The sequence below is a fragment of the Thamnophis elegans genome, chromosome 7, assembly GCF_009769535.1.
Source record: "Thamnophis elegans isolate rThaEle1 chromosome 7, rThaEle1.pri, whole genome shotgun sequence".
Taxonomy (NCBI): Eukaryota; Metazoa; Chordata; class Lepidosauria; order Squamata; family Colubridae; genus Thamnophis; species Thamnophis elegans.
In genome coordinates, this window is record NC_045547.1 from 20,893,717 (window position 1) to 20,911,216 (window position 17,500).

Below are 17,500 nucleotides of genomic sequence, written 5' to 3' on the forward strand. Positions count from 1 at the left end.
ACTGTTGTAAGTCGAGGACTACCTGCACAGTGAAATAGAGGTCATATCCATTTTGGTAATTAGTGTAACCAACAAACCTCTCTGCCTTAATATAAAACTTCTCTTAATATTCCAGTTGTCAGGGATTCCAAGTAATACCCTTAACAGAATCAAAACTCCAAGGCGGGCATGTTCCTCAAAGTATAGATTTATTAGGCATGTCAAATTGGCAAATCTGGGGAAAACTCTATTCTAATAGTCCCGTGTTTTCCCCACCCACATTAAAATCAAAGTTATCCCCCCCCCAGTCCATATGTCTGTTACATGGTCCAATCTGGTCAGTGTCCCAACTCCAGTTGGTCTCCATCCACACCTCCCCAGCACCGGTGAGAACATCCTTGGTTCCCAGGGGAAAGAAATTTATTATGGTTACAAAACTCACACTAGCTCTACCTCCCCCCTCCTGTTCCCGCAGCTTGCCCAGCCACCACTGTGGCAGCCCTGAAGATGCCAAGGAAAATGGTTCCAGGGCTGACACTAGTAGAATCCTCCTGTGTCCTCCAGTCTAGGATGAAAGGAAAGAGGTGATCCTCCTTAGAAATGTGAAAATGCCATCACATCCCTTCTCAACTGTCTTTTCTGAAAACTAAATATATCCAATTCTTTCAGAGCCTCCTTTCATACTGAGTTTTCAGACATCTTAATACTTTCCTTCCCTGAGATTAACCTTAGCAAGACACCTAGGGGCAAGGAATTTCAGAGAAACATCCTTATCTTTGAAATCCAAACAAAACAGTGAAGCGTAAAAATAACTTTCATCCCAAATGAAAAGTCAAAAATGTGAATTGCATGCAAAAGGGCAAAGGGCCTGCTTGCAGATCTAGTAAAGACATTCATTACAGTAGAGGCATATTAGTCAAACATCATTAGAACGGTGATGTTTCTCTATGCCATATGTGGGTGTGTCTGTGGGTATATACATAATGGTTATCCTTTGAGAGATGAATGCAGACATTTCATTTTAATGTATGCTGATTCTTCTTCTTGTGCCATATACGTCACTGAACGTTGGCGATCAAGTTGACAATCCTATTTTTATCAACAGCCACATGAAAAAGTGCTGCTGAGTTTTATTCAAACCAGTCCCTTAGATTTTGAAACCATGGTGTTCTTCTTCTGCCTGGACCTCATTTGCCTTCAATCTTTGCTGATTAGTGTACATTTAAAGCAGTGGTGGGATTCAAATAATTTAACAACCGGTTCTCTGCCCTTAATGACCAGCTGGGTAGGAATTACTCATTAGTCATGTGACCATGGGATCTTGGCCAACTCAATGTCATTCATGTTGAGGGGCACTTCACATTAACTGTTACAATGTAACAAGGGTTAACTGGAGACTCAGTTTCTGTAAGCAGGGCAATAAAGATTAGGCTAGAAACAACATCAGAATGTTTCCTTCCTGCCTTCCTTACAGGATTAGCCTTGTAAAGTGGAAAAAAGCCAAAATGAGATTTCTTCCAACAACCCATTCTCCGAACTGCTTAGAAAGTTAACAACCGGTTCTCCAGAATAGGTGTGAACTGGTTGAATCCCACCACTGATTTAAAGTTACAATAAAGTTTCTACTCTACCCTACCCTACCCTACCCTACCCTACCCTACTCTACTCTATTCTATTCTATTCTATGACAACTACCCTACTCTACTCTACTCTACTCTATTCTATTCTATTCTATTCTATGACAACAAAGACAATCAGAAGAAGCCTGGTAGTATCTTTTTCAGCTAATGAATTTGGCTAAAAGGCATAAGCTTTTGTAAGCTGCAGATGTATAGTGAGGCGTGACTGAAGTAGGATTTTAGGTGGGACAAGGAGACAGGGAAGAAGCTGACTATACAGATGCAGGTTACATGTGAGGTAGCTTAGCAATTAACCAAGAATGCTCAATAGAGATATGCCAAGTTTCTTTGTCTATGAGACAAGATGGATGAACCAAGACTGCCTAATCAAAACCACATTATCAACCAGTATTCCCCAAGTTAGTATTTGCTGTGTTCAGATGTGTAGACATCTGGAGTGTGAATCCTGAGAGTTGTTGCCCAAGCACATCTGGAAAGGATCATATTGCAGCACATTGTTATAAAATTTTGACACATTTATTTTGTAGACTAAAAATGCTCTAGTGAGATGCTGAACAATTGCAGATATTATTGATTTTTTGGAGGGCATACTGCTATAAAAAGACTGGAGATGGCTGACATTCACAACAGGAGTTCTTATTTCATTGAATATGTTTGACTAAAGTAAGGGAAAAGAGACTATTTATAAGAACACGGGGGCTCTCTTCTTTGTTAGACTGTCTCAGATTCTCTTGCAGGAGTGAATGTATGTATATTTGAAAATGCACAGCAGAGCATGATACAGACAGAAAGTTCATGAAGAGATAATAAGAGAACGGCCCTTTAGGCCAAATCAAATAAAAATGCAACTCAGAGCATTAGTTGAGATAATATTTAACATGCCTGCTGTGCAGACAATGTTAAAAAAAAATCATTTAAATTGTGAATGCAAACTAAAAATACTGTAGGGCATCATAAGCACTGATCTGGAAATGTTACACAACAAACATTTGGTATTTCTTTGCATTGTGCTTAGTCACAAACTTGACAAAATAATTCCCCATTCATAATAGCATCCTTCTCCAAGACCAAGAGTCTTCATCACTTGAGAATGTGATGTTACAGTTTTTAAGAAATCAGAAGAAACAATTTTGGTGAATAGGGCAAAAGCTGGGTCATATATTTTGAAGGAGAGGCATCAAGAATACCTGTGTATATTGAGATAACATGAACTTCTCCCCATGAGGCTCCCCATTCTGAAAATTGAAAAGAATGCATAGATCCTGTCATTACAACATATCTTTCTAAGATGCTGGACTTTATTTTTCCCTTTTGCGTATCTATGCAGGGATAGAATGGGCAAAGAGGCAAAGCTGAAGGTCTCCATTGGATTATATAGCTGCCATCATGCCTAAAGATTGACCATAGAGATTGAGCCTGATTAAAAATGGAGATAAGGAGCCACTGGAAGGCAATAAGTTGCATATAGCAAGAATTAAGCCTATGAGAATCAGACAAAATCTGATTCAAATGCCAACTCACACTTTTACACACTGGTGTCTTTTCCACCAACTATGCCATCCCTGGACCAGGAGACTCTGTTCATGGTCACTCACATACACATGGATTATTGCAACATGGAAAAATAATAAACAATTCAGCAAAGATATCCAGGATTGCTGTGGCAACTGCGATACTCAGAAAGTTCAGACTGTCCCAGGAGCTGTTGATGCAGCTCTACAGAGGAATTTGTCATTTGTACTTCTATAACTGTCTGGTTTATACATCAAACAAATAGGACAGGAACAGACTCCAACAGAGAGTTAGGACTGCAGAAAGAACAGTTCCAGAATAATAGCAATAGCAGTAGACTTATATACCGCTTCATAGGGCTTTCAGCCCTCTCTAAGCGGTTTACAGAGAGTCAGCATATTGCCCCCAACAATCTGGGTCCTCATTTTACCCACCTCGGAAGGATGGAAGGCTGAGTCAACCCTGAGCCGGTGAGATTTGAACCGCTGAACTGCTGATCTAGCAGTAGCCTGCAGTGCTGCATTTAACCACTGCGCCACCTCGGCTCTATAACAGTATAACAAGAGTTGGAAGGGACCTTGGAGGTCTTCTAGTCCAACCCCCTGCTCAGGTAGGAAGCTCTATACCAATTCCAACTATCCTGCCTTCCATTGAGGACCTGTATATCGCATGAGACAGAAAGAGGGCTGAGAAAATATCTAGAGAGGCCTCATATCCTGGACATCATCTGTTTCAACTTCTCCCCTCAGGATGCCACTATAGGGCATTGCATGCCAAAACAACCAGACACAGAGACAATGCTTTTTTTCCTTTGTGCCATTGCTTTGCTGAACACCTAACTACCATGATACTGTCTTATGTCCAAGGATATTTATCCATGTAGTATGGCTATATTATTATTATTAGTCTCAGCGTTTCTACTGCGTTCTTCTTTTGATATTTTATGATTATATTACCTCTTTTGTATGTACATTTGTTGTCTGTATGTACATTGTTGTTTGTATGTACCCTGATTATATTATATTGTTGTTTGTATGGCCTTCAAGGGAAAAGAATATTATTCAAAATATCTGAACAAATAAGTCCATAAGTAATTCAGGCTGAACAAGTCTTCCCTCCCTCCCTCCCTTTCTTTTTTTCCCTAAAAGGAACAAAATAAATTTTACCTGGTAGTGGACTCTTTGTGTTGTTGAAGATACAGACTGCAAATCCTATGGCAAGAAAATTCCAGTGGAAAAAATGATTAACTAAGGCTCATTTCATCCTGCACAACTAAATTGTTCCATCAATTTTTTTTCTGGCTATTACAACAGCAACTATACAAAATAATCGCACATGAGAGAGGAGGAGGAGGAAGAATAGGTGGTAATCCCTCAAATAAGATTTAAGAAAGCCAAAATAAAGCTGAAATTAATATTATTCAAGGATTTTGCTGCCAAACGATGACTTACAGATAATTTAATCGAAAATAGCCTGACATTTTCCAATTGTCCCCAAGAACATTACCTAGGAACCAAGAACAGTATCTGATTTCTATATAAAGGGATTTAGAATGTTTAACTATCTGATGATTAGATCTCCTGCCTTTTCATATTTCCCTAGACAGAAGATAATTGTCACTCAGGGATGAAAGAAACACTCACTTTGTACATGGCAGTTATTGTCTTTTCCCATGGCTGAGTTAAGTAGCTAGCCAACCTTGAGTAGGGAGAAAATTATACCGTAATGATATTTACTGCCTTTATTGTTGATCCTTATCCTGCCTCTATTATATCTGCTCCAGGTCACTGATGGATGGTGTTCTCATTATGCATTTAAGAAGATAATGTGTTGATTCCTTCAATTTTGGTGTCCACTCTATCTGTTCTGACCAAGGCTTCCCAAGAGCACGAAGCAAACTCCTGGTCCCAACAAAAAACCCTTTTATTAATTGACTGTGAATTCTGCTCATTCACATCCAGCAAAGTCTTTCAAGGGAGGATTTACAGTCACAGACTTTACTTGGCAAGGAGTCTCAGAGAGTCACGAACCAATTAAGCGAACTAATTGTCTCCTGCAAACTCCACTCCCCTTTTGCTCCTCTTTCATTTCCTCTGGGAGGGGCCATTCATCATCCACCTGTGGCCTTACTCCCAAGTCGACCCCTGTTCTTTAGCTGTTCCCTTCATCTGGCAACTCTACGCATGCGCACATTGGGAACAGGCTCCAGCTGTTCTTCTGCCCCACTGATGTCTGACTCTGAAGGCAGCTGATAACTGGCATACGACTCTGGCCCCCTCTCTGTCTCCGACACAGGGCCCTCATCAGAGCCTTCCCCAGACTCTAGGACTGCCCCATGTTCCTCCCCAACTTCCTCACTGCCTGAATCTGCTCCCAGCTCCTCTGGCGGGCCACAACACTATCAGGACATTTACACATGAGAAAGTTATTTGCCAATGACAGTTCTACAGAAGGAATGGGGAGAATCTGACAGCCAGGCATCTCGTGACCCTATTCCCCCACCCTATCCTATCACTGTGGGGGATGAAGTTACACTTCAAAAACCCTGACTAGAAAAGGCTTCAGAAGAAGGTTGCCAGTGTATCCAAGCTGTGTTGTGTGAAATATGGGAACTGGGAAAACAAGGAAAGGGGGTGGAAAAAAAACCTTCTCTTGCAAAAGCCTTGGCCAGTGGGGAAAAATGAAACCATCCATCATCCATCTATACACTTAGTGCCAAGCTTTCTAGAATCACAAAGTGAGAAATGAAATTAATGGGGCACTGAAAGTGAGGTCTTGACAAGTCGTGTCTATCTAAAAGGAAATCATTTCAAACTTTCTTTCTTTTTTTGAGTCCGAATCTATAAAATGTCACGCTGGGGTCTGAAATTTACTTCCAAATACTTGTAACTGAAAAGAAAGAAGACCAGACATTATTTCTTTCATCTTGAAGAGCCATGGCAAACTTCTTTTTTTCCTAGAGGCCAAACTCTTGTTGGTTCAGTCTTTAAAATTGAACCACCGAAGATTGCTATAATCTTGGTGACCATTTGGACATTACTAAGGGTTGTTTTTGGCAGCTATACCCTCAAGGGTTTTTAATGTTGTGCCACTATGTCCAGTTTTTTAACATCTGTTCAACAATAGAAGAGGCTGGCCACAATAGGGGGACATGATAGCACTCTTTCATTGTTTGAGTGGCTCCTACAAAGATGAGGAGGTCAAACTATTTTCCAAAGCACCAAAAAACAAGACAAGAAACAATAGTTGGAAACTAACCAGGCAGAGAAGCAACATAGAACTAAGGAAAAATTTCATAACAGTGGCAGCAATTAACCAGTAGAATAGTTTTCCTTCAGAAATTGTGGGTGCTCCATCACTGGAAACTTTCAAAAAGAGACTAGATAACCATTTGTCTGAAATGATATAAAAGCTCCTACTCAAGCAAGGTGTTGGACTAGAAGACCTCCAAGGTTCCTTCCAAGTCTATTGTTCTATGTTCTATGTTCTATGTTTGATTTTTTTCTAGCCACAACCATTCCACTAACAGTTGCCTGTCCTTTTAATTAGCACTATGTTTTCTCAGTGCCTTTTATGACCAGGAAATCCTAATCTCTCCAGGCTTTTAACCAGAAAGAGTCCTACTATTTGCTTTAAAGCGGGTACACATTTTTACACCTCAAAAATAGCATCAGGGTATACACAACATAGCAGTTCCACTTTTATGGTTCCAACTTCTATTCTGAACTTGTGAAATGGCCAGCTGAGATTAGGGATAAAGGACAGATAAACCAGCCTCGGAAAGCCAAGGTAGAGCTTGAAAATTGCGGTATGGTAAAATGTGCTGTAGTTCCCCAACTGATATATTAGAGCCACGCTGGTTCAGTGATTAGAATGCAGTATTGCGGGCAAACTCTGCCCACTTCCAGGAGTTCGATTCTGACCAGCTCAGGATTGACTCAGCCTTCCATCCTTTTGAAGTTAGTAAAATGAAGACTCGGATTGTTGAGGGCAACATGATGACATTAGTAAACCGCTCAGAGTGCTGTAAAGCACTATGAAGCGGTATATAAGTCTAAGTGCTATTGATATTGCCTTCAACCTTTTGGCACTGTGCTGAAAGTGGACTATGGCAAATGCAGAAGAACATGCCTGCAATGATTAGTATGCTAGCAATTTTGTCAGATAATCTTAATTCGTGAAATGGAAGTAGGTTAGGAGTTAACAGTCTCCAGCAGATCATAAGCAAGTGATTCTTATGGGAGCTCTCTTGAGTTGCTCGACCTTCAGATCAGGGGTGGGCTTCAAAAATTTCAGCAACTCTGCCCAGTTGCTGGGTGGGTGTGGCCATGACGGGCCTCCTGCACCATGGCAGAGGAGGAGGCGTTTTTGCCTTCACCCGGCTCTGGAGACTTTCTTCCAGCCTCTGGGAGGACAAAAGGTGCCTTCCCCATTTCTGGCCTTTCGGAACTTCCAGGAGGCCCATTTTTCCCCCTCCCCGAGCTTCCACATGGGCCCTGCACTTACCTTGCATTAAAAATGGGCTGCGTGGAAACTCCTGGGAGGGGAGGGGCAAGGTGGGCATGGCCAGCCAGGGGTGGGATTTGGAGGCCATAACGCTAGCTATGGGTTCTCCATCCCTGCTTCTGTTATATTAGTCTGATGAGCTTTCTTTGCTTTTGATCTGTCCTTTGGCACATTTTGATCCAAATGGAATTCATGGATATCCTTCTACAAGTCTAATATATTCTAGATGCAACCATGTCCTATTTCATCTACTCACCTCCTCCAAGCGATCCACATAGACGCGACAAGTCTCCAAGTCACAATCTCCCCGGACGACTATAATTCCCAGTGGAATAGCTATAGATGTATAATGATAATAACAATAAAAATGAATAACGTTAACATGTGTAACCCAAACTTTGGGCATTATATATGCAGCAGATAAGATCTGAAGGGAGTATAGAAAAGTATTCTTCAAGCTGCATTTTATTCCTGGTGACTCATGGACAATTCTGTGTTGTTTTCTAGCAATACAGAAGGAGGTTGTCATCTTTTAACTTCCCAGTTTAGTCGAGAGCACCAGCTTTCCCTGAATACTCATGAGTCCCAACCCCAATTTAATTTCTGAACCGAGACAAGATCAGCCAGGTGCCACCACCTGCTGAGATGAAGAAACTATGTAATTACCGATCATCTTAAAAATGTTATTAGAATATATGTAGCCTGTCAAAAGTTAGTCAATTATACTTAATGGTATTTAATTTCAGCAGAATGTGGTTGCAGAGGCATCAGTAAAGATGCATCTCTCCTGTTAGATGCCAAACTAAAATGAATAGTAAACCCTCAAACTTCCCCATGAGAGAAAAAAAAACTCCTGGGCTCCCTAAATGCTTTTATTTTATTTATTTATTTGTCTTGTCAAGCGTGTATAAGATAATAGACATAAGTATGATTATTATGAATACATGAAATGGATACGAATAAGTGGAGTTGTTAGAACAGGGACAATAGGCATGTTGGTGCACTTATGCACGCCCCCTACAGACCTCTTAGGAATGGGGTGAGGTCAACAGTAGACAGTCTAAGGTTAAAGTTATGAGAGTTTGGGGAAGAAACCACTGAGTCAATTAGTGCATTCCAAGCATTGACCATTCTGTTGCTGAAGTCATATTTTCTGTAATCGAGTTTGGTATGGTTTACCTTGAGTTTGTATCCATTGCGTGTTCATGTATTGTTGTGGTTGAAGCTGAAGTAGTCATTCACAGGTAGAACATTGTAGTAGATAATTTTATGTACTTTGCTCAGGTCAGACCAAAGGCGGCAAAGTTCTAAATTGTCTACACCCAAAATTTCAAGTCTGGTGGCATAAGGGATTCTGTTGTGAGCAAAGGATTGGAGGACTCTTCTCGTGAAATATCTCTGGACTCGCTCAATTGTATTAATGTCCAACATGCAATGCGGGTTCCAGACAGATGAGTTGTATTCGAGAATTGATCTAGCAAATGTTTTGTATGCTCTGGTTAGCAATACAGTGTTACCAAAGAATAAACTATGAAGGATTAGGTTAACAACTCTTAGTGCCTTTTTGGCAATGTTGTTACAGAGGGACTCTGGGGCTTAGATCATTAGAGATGAGTCCTCCAAGATCCTGGACAGACTGGGGGTCATCTAAGAGGTCGTATCCGTCCACTTATATTTTATGTTCTGATTTTTTTTGCCGATGCTTTCTCAGAAATGAATAGTGTAGCTATGGAAGGAGACCTTCTTCTTCACACACACACACACACACACACACACACACACAAAATCTTGCTATCTATCATTTACAAAAGGAATTCATGACTAGCTTACTATTCCAATTTTTTGCCTCAGATTGGCCCTCTGGCATGGTTTGCTGGCCAGGTTTTAAGCAATGTGCTGATGTGGAAGGCATATCTATTGACATGCCACAGAAACTACCCACGAGGATAAATAAAATAACCAAGAGATCCAGTTCTGCTGACATAGTGATGAAGAAATTTATTCCCCTGCCACAAAGTCTGAATGTAAATCTACATTTCCAAAAAAAGAAAGAGAATGTGTTCTGTCGGGTAATGAGGATTTAATAGCTGCCAGCTGATGTAAGGTTGTAGACTGTAAGCTGATGCAATTAGGATGATTGAGCAATACAGGCATAACCCCTTTAAGACTGATAGGGTGCACACAAGTCATTTCTCTTTTAAGAGGTGCCTTTATATAGACACCTCTTAAAAGAGAAATGACTTGTGTGGACCCTATCAGAGTCTTAAAGATCTGATGCCTGTATTGCTGAATCATCCTCATTCCATCATCTTACAGTCTACAACCTTACATGATCCATAAACTCTAATGATGTTTGCTTATCTTTTCTTTAATAAAATGTGTCCATTTTAGAGTATGTTCTCATTGGGGAATCTTGGGGAATATTATTCTGAAACAAATCAACCATGCCATTTCAATAAAGTATCGTTGGCAGGAATGGGAAAATGCCAAACAAAAGGCCATCATCTTGTGTGTTTTTAGGGATTAAGGTTAGACCTATGCTTGAAGGAAGCCTTTACCAAATGCATTATGCTTTCATCCCTTTGGCCTCCCTATCATTAAGAGATTTTAGCGGGTTAATGCTTTAGAGATAGTGTACATTGATGCTCCCAGTTGGAGGCTGATTCTGGAAACAATTAATTTAATGTTCATATTGCCCTCATTAGTTACACTCTGAGTAATCTTCTCAGGTTTGGCTAAACATACCTTCTGCCAGAGATAAACTGTGGATGGCAGGAAAAAGAAATATGAGTTGGTTCTAAAGCGCTCGGGAATTATTAAATAATGGAAAGATAGATAGTGAGACAAACCTCCACTTTGAACAATGCATGGAGGCGTTTGGAAGAGAATAAAATAATGAAACAACATAGGCACGAGCATCTGTAGAAGGGAACTCAGGATCTGTCATGACACCATGACCCAAATACTCTAACTTTGTGACCCAGTGCATTTCTAGCATGTATACACTGTTGAAACAGTGATGTCTACGCTGGCTGGGGCATATCATGAGAACGGCTGATGGTTGGATTCCGAAAGATATTCAGTATGGAGAACTAGTGCAGGGAAAGCACCCCAGAGAGAGACCACAGCTGAGATATAAGGATATCTGCAAGAGGGATCTAAAGGCCTTGGGAATGGACATTAACAGCTGGGAAACCTGGTCCTCTGATCATTAAGCTTGGTGGCTAACAAAGCAGCATGGCCTTCTATAATACGAAGAGACACTTGTTTGGCAGGCTGAGGCAAAGAGGCAGTCCCAGAAACCGCAAAATTTGGGGGCTGGACAGAATGTATCTCTCGAATTGGCCTTTTTAGCCACACCAGATGCTGCTTAGGACCTCTTTCCAGAGCATGATATCATAATCTTTTGAGACTAAAGGATACCAATAACAGTGCATGAGAACAGGAGTTACATCACCATGTTAATGCAAGTGTAGCATTGAAATTGAAAAGCCAGGCAATATTTTTAGAGGATGCATTAGCTCTTAAGGCAAACTGTATCTATTGCCCGTGTACTGCTTTGGAACTCTGGACGTTATCATTTTAGTATATCGGGAAGCCAGTAGAGTTAGATATTGTCCTTGTGAATCATGTCTCCCTTGTAATGTCTGCCTGGGTTGTATGACTGGGCAGAGTATTGAACTACATGTCTTGGTCTCATCTGGCACGCCAGTAATTTCTTACAATATTAATGGCCTAATGCTAATATTTCTGCAGTTGTTGAGAAGTTTTCCCATTAATTTCACAGGATAATGGATAAAAAACTGCCTGAAACCCCTCGCCATCCCAACTGAAGAAACAAAGAATCAAAAACAAAACATAATTCTGGAGATAATACCACAATAATTAATTGTCACATTGAATTAATGGTGTAAAATCAAAAGAAGAGGTTAGCTAAGCCTGCAACACAGTGGATGCTAACTTTTCAAAATGAAGTCTCTTTCCCAGTGATACACACTGAGTCATTAATCAATGCAGGATATGGCTCCTGGAGATAAGGGTTTAATGGAGTCTTGTTCGTCCATCTGCCTCATTATTCATATTCAATTACAAAGACGACCATTTCTTATGTAACCAGGCTGCAGAATATGGGGCTCCCTAGGAATTATGGGATGACAAACCTTCTAATAGGTTTGCTTATCTTCGAGCAAAAAGATGGTTATTCTCTGTAGACAACATTCTGTTCCCCAACATCCCCATATCTTTATCCATTGCTTATTTCCCCAGAACTGATTATGAAACTGAAAAATTATAATATTTTTCAGGGAGAAAATAGATCCCACTAAGAGCACTTGTTCCAGCTCCTGATGCTGATTGTCACTCAGCAAATGAAAGGTTTCATCACAGCTTTGCAGAACATTCTTTACAAAAGATAATTGCTAGGATTTCTGGGAAGTATACATTTTGTTTAAATTATAATAACACACTTCTACAGCCTGTTTTTTTTTGGGGGGGAGGAATAATGATAACTTGAAGTATGTTAAGTAGAATGTTTCACTGGAGGAAAGTCATTTGCCTGTGGGCAAAATGCTAAAAGCTCTGGCACAGCAACAGAAGAGTTTTTATTCGTGCCTTCAACTTGGTGGTCCTTCTTGAAGAATACTGCCGCCATTACAGTGAGCCAGCTGGAAGATCATTCCGGTCACAGTTTATTGTGACAGGCATGAGCTACTTCGAACCTTCTTCTCCCATGATCTGTCATCCCTCTCCCACACACTTCCAGGGCAACAAAGTTTTTATTAACAGTACTTGTCATCTCTCATCCTCAGCTATGGTTATTGAACTCTATGCTGTTTGAACCAAGTCTAACATGTGAGTTATGAATAAGATGATTATTTTCATCCAATCACAGACCACAGGTTTGAGTTTGGATATAAAGTTCTTCTCAATAATCCCAGGAATGGAAAACATGTAAATTTGAAAGTCAGTCTGGTTTGCTCTCCTCAGATCAAAACTACTCAGCTAAGTTCATTGAGAATGCCTGACCATAGATATAAGATCAGTTTCCCAAAAGTAGGAGATTTCTTTTTAATATCCATATTTCAAACTTTCCAAACAATGAACTATTGAAATCAGAAAATGGAGAATAGCTAAAGAATAAGTGTTTTTATTAATCTCTACAAACTATTGCAAAGATTTCTTTCCGGAGCTAAATCTCCATGATGAAAAATAAACACTCCAATATTAACTTGGATTATCCCAAATCAGTGTAAATAAATTTGCACTCTCATTCTATTTGCGGTCTCACCTAAATGGATTTTCTTCCTTGTGTAACTGTCAATCTTTCAGAAAAGATTGATATCAACTCCACTAGAGATAGGCAATCTATTTTGAAACCCTAATTTGATCTTCCTCATTTTCTTGATCATTTGTATCAGTGATGGATTGCAGTCGGTACGCCCCAGTAGAAGCATACTGGTGCCTGCCCAGAGCACCAGATACCATTCCGGTACAGTGCTCTGGAGGACCCACCCACCCGTTTGGTGTCTTTACCTGTATTTGAACTCTTCGGCACTTATGGCACCTGAGCGATGCTCTGCCGAGCAGCTGGAGCATCACGGAGACTCGCAGAGGTGTCATTGGAGGGTAGGATGAATGTGCGTGCTGCGCGCATTCATGTGGTGGACGCCGGGCCCCGTTGCACCGTACTGGTTGCAACAGAACCCACCACTGATTTGTGCATAGGGATAGATACAACTACATGATAGTAAACACCATACACTGTAATAACTGATTATAGTTGTTTAAGTGGTAATTGTATTCTGCATTTATGTATAAATGTATGTATATCTACTGGTTATGTATGTATATCTACTGATTACTGAATTTATGTCCTGCTTTTTTATTTATTCCAGTATTCATAATGGCTTATATTAACAGAAAATACAAAGGATAGAATAAAATTTAATAACACTCCTTTCATTCTGCCACACATAGCTATTCCCAGAATTTGGAACACTATATGTAAAGAATTCATTTAATTCTTCATTTTAAATGAATCAGTTCACTTATATGACCACAGAATAACAATGCTGAACTCTAAAGGGGTGTGTGTGGAGAGAGAGGGGGGAAGGAGGAGGAGGGAGGGGGGAGTGTGTGTGTGTGAGAGAGAGGGCGGGAGGGAAGGAGAAGGGAGAGGGAGGGGGGAGAGAGAGAGAGAGAGAGAGAGAGAGGGAGAGAGAAAGAGAGAGAGAAGAAGGCAAATCTTGCTATACTATAGAAAAACTATAGAAATGTCCAGGAAGTCACCAGGATTCCAACTTGACTTAAGAAAATTTTAATGCCAATCTTACTACTTGGAAAAGTTATAAAAGAAATAAATATTGCTATTTAGAATCTCCTGTTCAGGCACAATACTTGAAGACAGCTATTGTCTTGTAAAATCATAGGCTTGGAAACTTTAAATGAAAATCGTACTCTTGATAGCTAGAAAAATAACTTTCTAAAATAAAAATGACTGCTTTCAATTGTTCTGCAAATACATTTCTACAGGATGGGCTTTTTAAAAACATTATTTCCCCAGTGTGTGGTTTCATTGTTGCAAAGTAAACGATTGCTATTTATATACAACATTCATTTGTATGTATGACCCCTCTTCATATGCAGAGGCTGATGAGTTTCTGATTTTTAAAAAAGGAATAAATGCAAGTCACATTTCATGAGACGGAAATCTCCCAGGCTCTGCTAAAACATAAGGAGTGTAGAAAGTTCCATAAAGTTTCCAATGAAATTTATGGCAAAATCCTTTTTTTTATATATATCTCAAAATAATGACCCGTTTTAAAAGGTGACATTGGTACAAATAGACAAAAATACTCCCCAGCATTTATCTCCTGAAAAACTTTGTTTGAAGGCAACTTTTGCAATGACTTGGCTTCTGTGAAGCATGAAGGAAAAACCAGCCCTTCTGGCAGTTAGTCACACACAAAAATTGCAGAATGAAATGTACCATACATGTGGGTAATTCATGGACCCAAAAAAACCATGTTATTTTTTAAAAAATATATATATATAACTTACAAACTTCCCGGAGTTTTTCCTTGTCATAATGCAGTCCCTCGTAATCTTGCAAGCTAATCCTATTCACTCTGATTCGTAGACGATCCAGGATGGCGTGGGGGCTACAAGGAAATACAGCAGTTCCATTAGAAATTAATTCCAATTCAAGTCCAGTACAGGTTCTGAAAAGGAAAGAATCTGGTTTTCCCAGAATGAGTGAAGAAGAATGGGAACAGGAGGAGGGGGGGGAACAAGCCTTAGCCAAGTCAAATCCCACCGACACCTCTCTGCCAATCTCAAGATACAGGCTGGTTGTGAAACAATGACTGCCTTTTGATTTGAGAAATGGTATAAGTTTTCAGAATGAACTCAAAAGTTAAGCTCTGTTGCTTCTATTGTAAATTGATCTATGCTGCCCATATGTTAAGATATTCACAGAGGGCCTTTTGTGGGTATCCCCCGGGCCCAAGCTTGTTAGGGGAGGAAAGGCATCCTTTACCTGTGCCTGGAGAACCAGGAGGATCCAGCCCAGGCTGCCACCTAGTATCATGGAGGGATAAAAAGATTCTGCTTGAGGATATTTTCAGAACATCAATTCACTTTCATTATGAGTTATGAACTGAGTGTCCAACTCTTGTGGAATTACCTGTTGAATTTGTGCAGCATTTCTATTCACGCAAGGCCCCTATATGGTACTAGTACAAGAGCACTTGCTTCAGGTGTTCTGGCCCATTTAAGACCTTCCATAAAATCAGCAGACCAGAAAAAGCAAAATCTAGAACAGTAGGTAGCCCAGGACAATCTTTAAAACAAAGAAGGACTACTAGATTTTGAAAGAAAGATTTTGTTTTACCCTGAATGACTCGTTCTTTTGAGATCTACCATTGCCATACAAAGGTCGAAGTACCACAGTATTTAGGGATGAGAATAATGATGATGTTGTAGCCCACCAGCAGCTGGCGGAGCAGGCAGCAGATTCAGATAGTGAGGAGGTTGGGGAGGAACATGGGCCAGTCCAGAAGTGGGGGGAAGGCTTTGTAAGGCAGAGGCAGAGATGGGGCCAGGGGCACCTGACAGTTATCGGCTACCTTCAATCAGACATCCCAGTGTGCACATGCACAGAGTTGCCAACGAAGGGAGCAACTAAGGAACAAGGGTTGACTTGGGAGTAAGGCCACAGGTGGACGATGAATAGCCCCTTCCAGAGGAAATAAAAGAGGAGTGAAAAGGGAATGGAGTTTGCAAGAGACGATTATTTCGCTTAATTGGTTTGTGACTCTCCGAGACTCCTTGCCAAGTTTGGAAGATACTGGCCTGGCAGCTCTCCAAGCCAGATAAAGTCTGTGACTGTAAATTCACCCTTGAAAGACTTTGCCAGATGTGAATCAGAGGAATTCACAGTAACTTAATAAAAAGGTTTTTTTTGTCAGGACAAGGAGTCTGCTTCGTGGTTTGGGGAAGCCTAGGTCAGAGGAGATGATAATAATCATAGTCGTCCTTTAAAATTGAGTTTCTTGCACTTGTAAAATGTTGGCAATAGAGTGAAACACTGCTTGGATAATGCTGTTACTAAGATTAATCAAAAAGAAACAAAACTGTATTTTGCTTTCCAGGACCCTGAGGAAAGAAAGGTTTGAGGTTTGATTGAAAAGGGGCAAAGGAAAAGGAGAGGTTTGAGGTTTGAGGTTTTATTGGGATTTATATGCCGCCCTTTTCCCTGAGGGGACTCAGGGCGGCTTACAACCACAGGGGAGGGGAAGTGCAAGGTCAAAACAAACACTTTGTGAACAAAAGAAAAATAATAAAACACAACTTTCATTCAGCAATCAAACACTCGGGCGGGTAATTGGAAGCCTATCCCCAACAAGAACTCCGATCCCAGGAGGTACAAGGGGGGGGGGAGGTTAAGGTGATAAAAATGGTGGCCAGGTGATCAAAGTTTGCTCATTTTTTGATGCTTACAAAAAGCAGCAGGGAGTCAAACACGGACATGTCAAAATTTTGACATTATTGATCAACCCTACAGATATCCGTGTACTCATCATATTCAACATTATGATTCCCCAATTTTGAGATGGGGTGAGGTACAGAGAGAATGTAGGCCTACAAATGCTTTAATATCAAATAAACTGATCTCAGATAGATGTGAGAAGTAGCTATGTCCTATTATCCATCATTTCTTTCTTTTTTAAGAACAAAACTGAATCCAAACAAGCAAGGAGTGATAATCACCATATTCCTTACTTTCTATATATCAATAATTAGGAACCCAAAGTTTCTGATTTTAAGAATGTAGAATGCATCTTCTTAAAACAATCTAATCTACTCAGAAATGTCTTTTACATGCAATGGATTCTTATTGCCATGTAAGGAACAATATGCTAAATCAATTTCACATAAATTTACCAAGCCTTAAATCTGACTATACACAGTGAAGATTATTTCCAAGCAGCCATAAATGAATTTTCTGTCTTTGTCAGTTTTTTAAATTCATTTTGTTCTCTCTCTGCATCAGTTTCATACCATTGCTTTCAGATTACATGACAATTTGTCATTTGACTCCATTTGTATGTATTTGCCTAGTCTTTGCATTTTATTACTGGCGTAGCGCAAAGATCATTTTTGGCAGCAAATAATATATCTATAGCAAATGCTATATCTACTTTCAACTAAATGTATACCAAGTGGTATGTATAGCTCAATAAAAAGACAATCTCTACCCTTGGATTTAGTATCTAAGAAAAGTACAATGCAAATGTGAGCAAAGGTGATGGGGTAGGGAGGAAAATAAGAAAGATCAAGTAGTTATTGCTGATATTAAAACT

General features: G+C 40.1%; 1 protein-coding gene across 1 annotated transcript in view; it reads right to left on the reverse strand.

Annotated features, from left to right (window-relative positions):
- The window catches only part of DGKI (diacylglycerol kinase iota), a 328,663-nt gene that overhangs the window by 68,145 nt on the left and 243,018 nt on the right, over positions 1 to 17,500 (reverse strand). Inside the window, 3 exon segments of the mRNA XM_032220500.1 lie at positions 4,298 to 4,342; positions 7,894 to 7,973; positions 14,697 to 14,797. Coding sequence (XP_032076391.1) covers positions 4,298 to 4,342; positions 7,894 to 7,973; positions 14,697 to 14,797 — 226 coding nt within the window.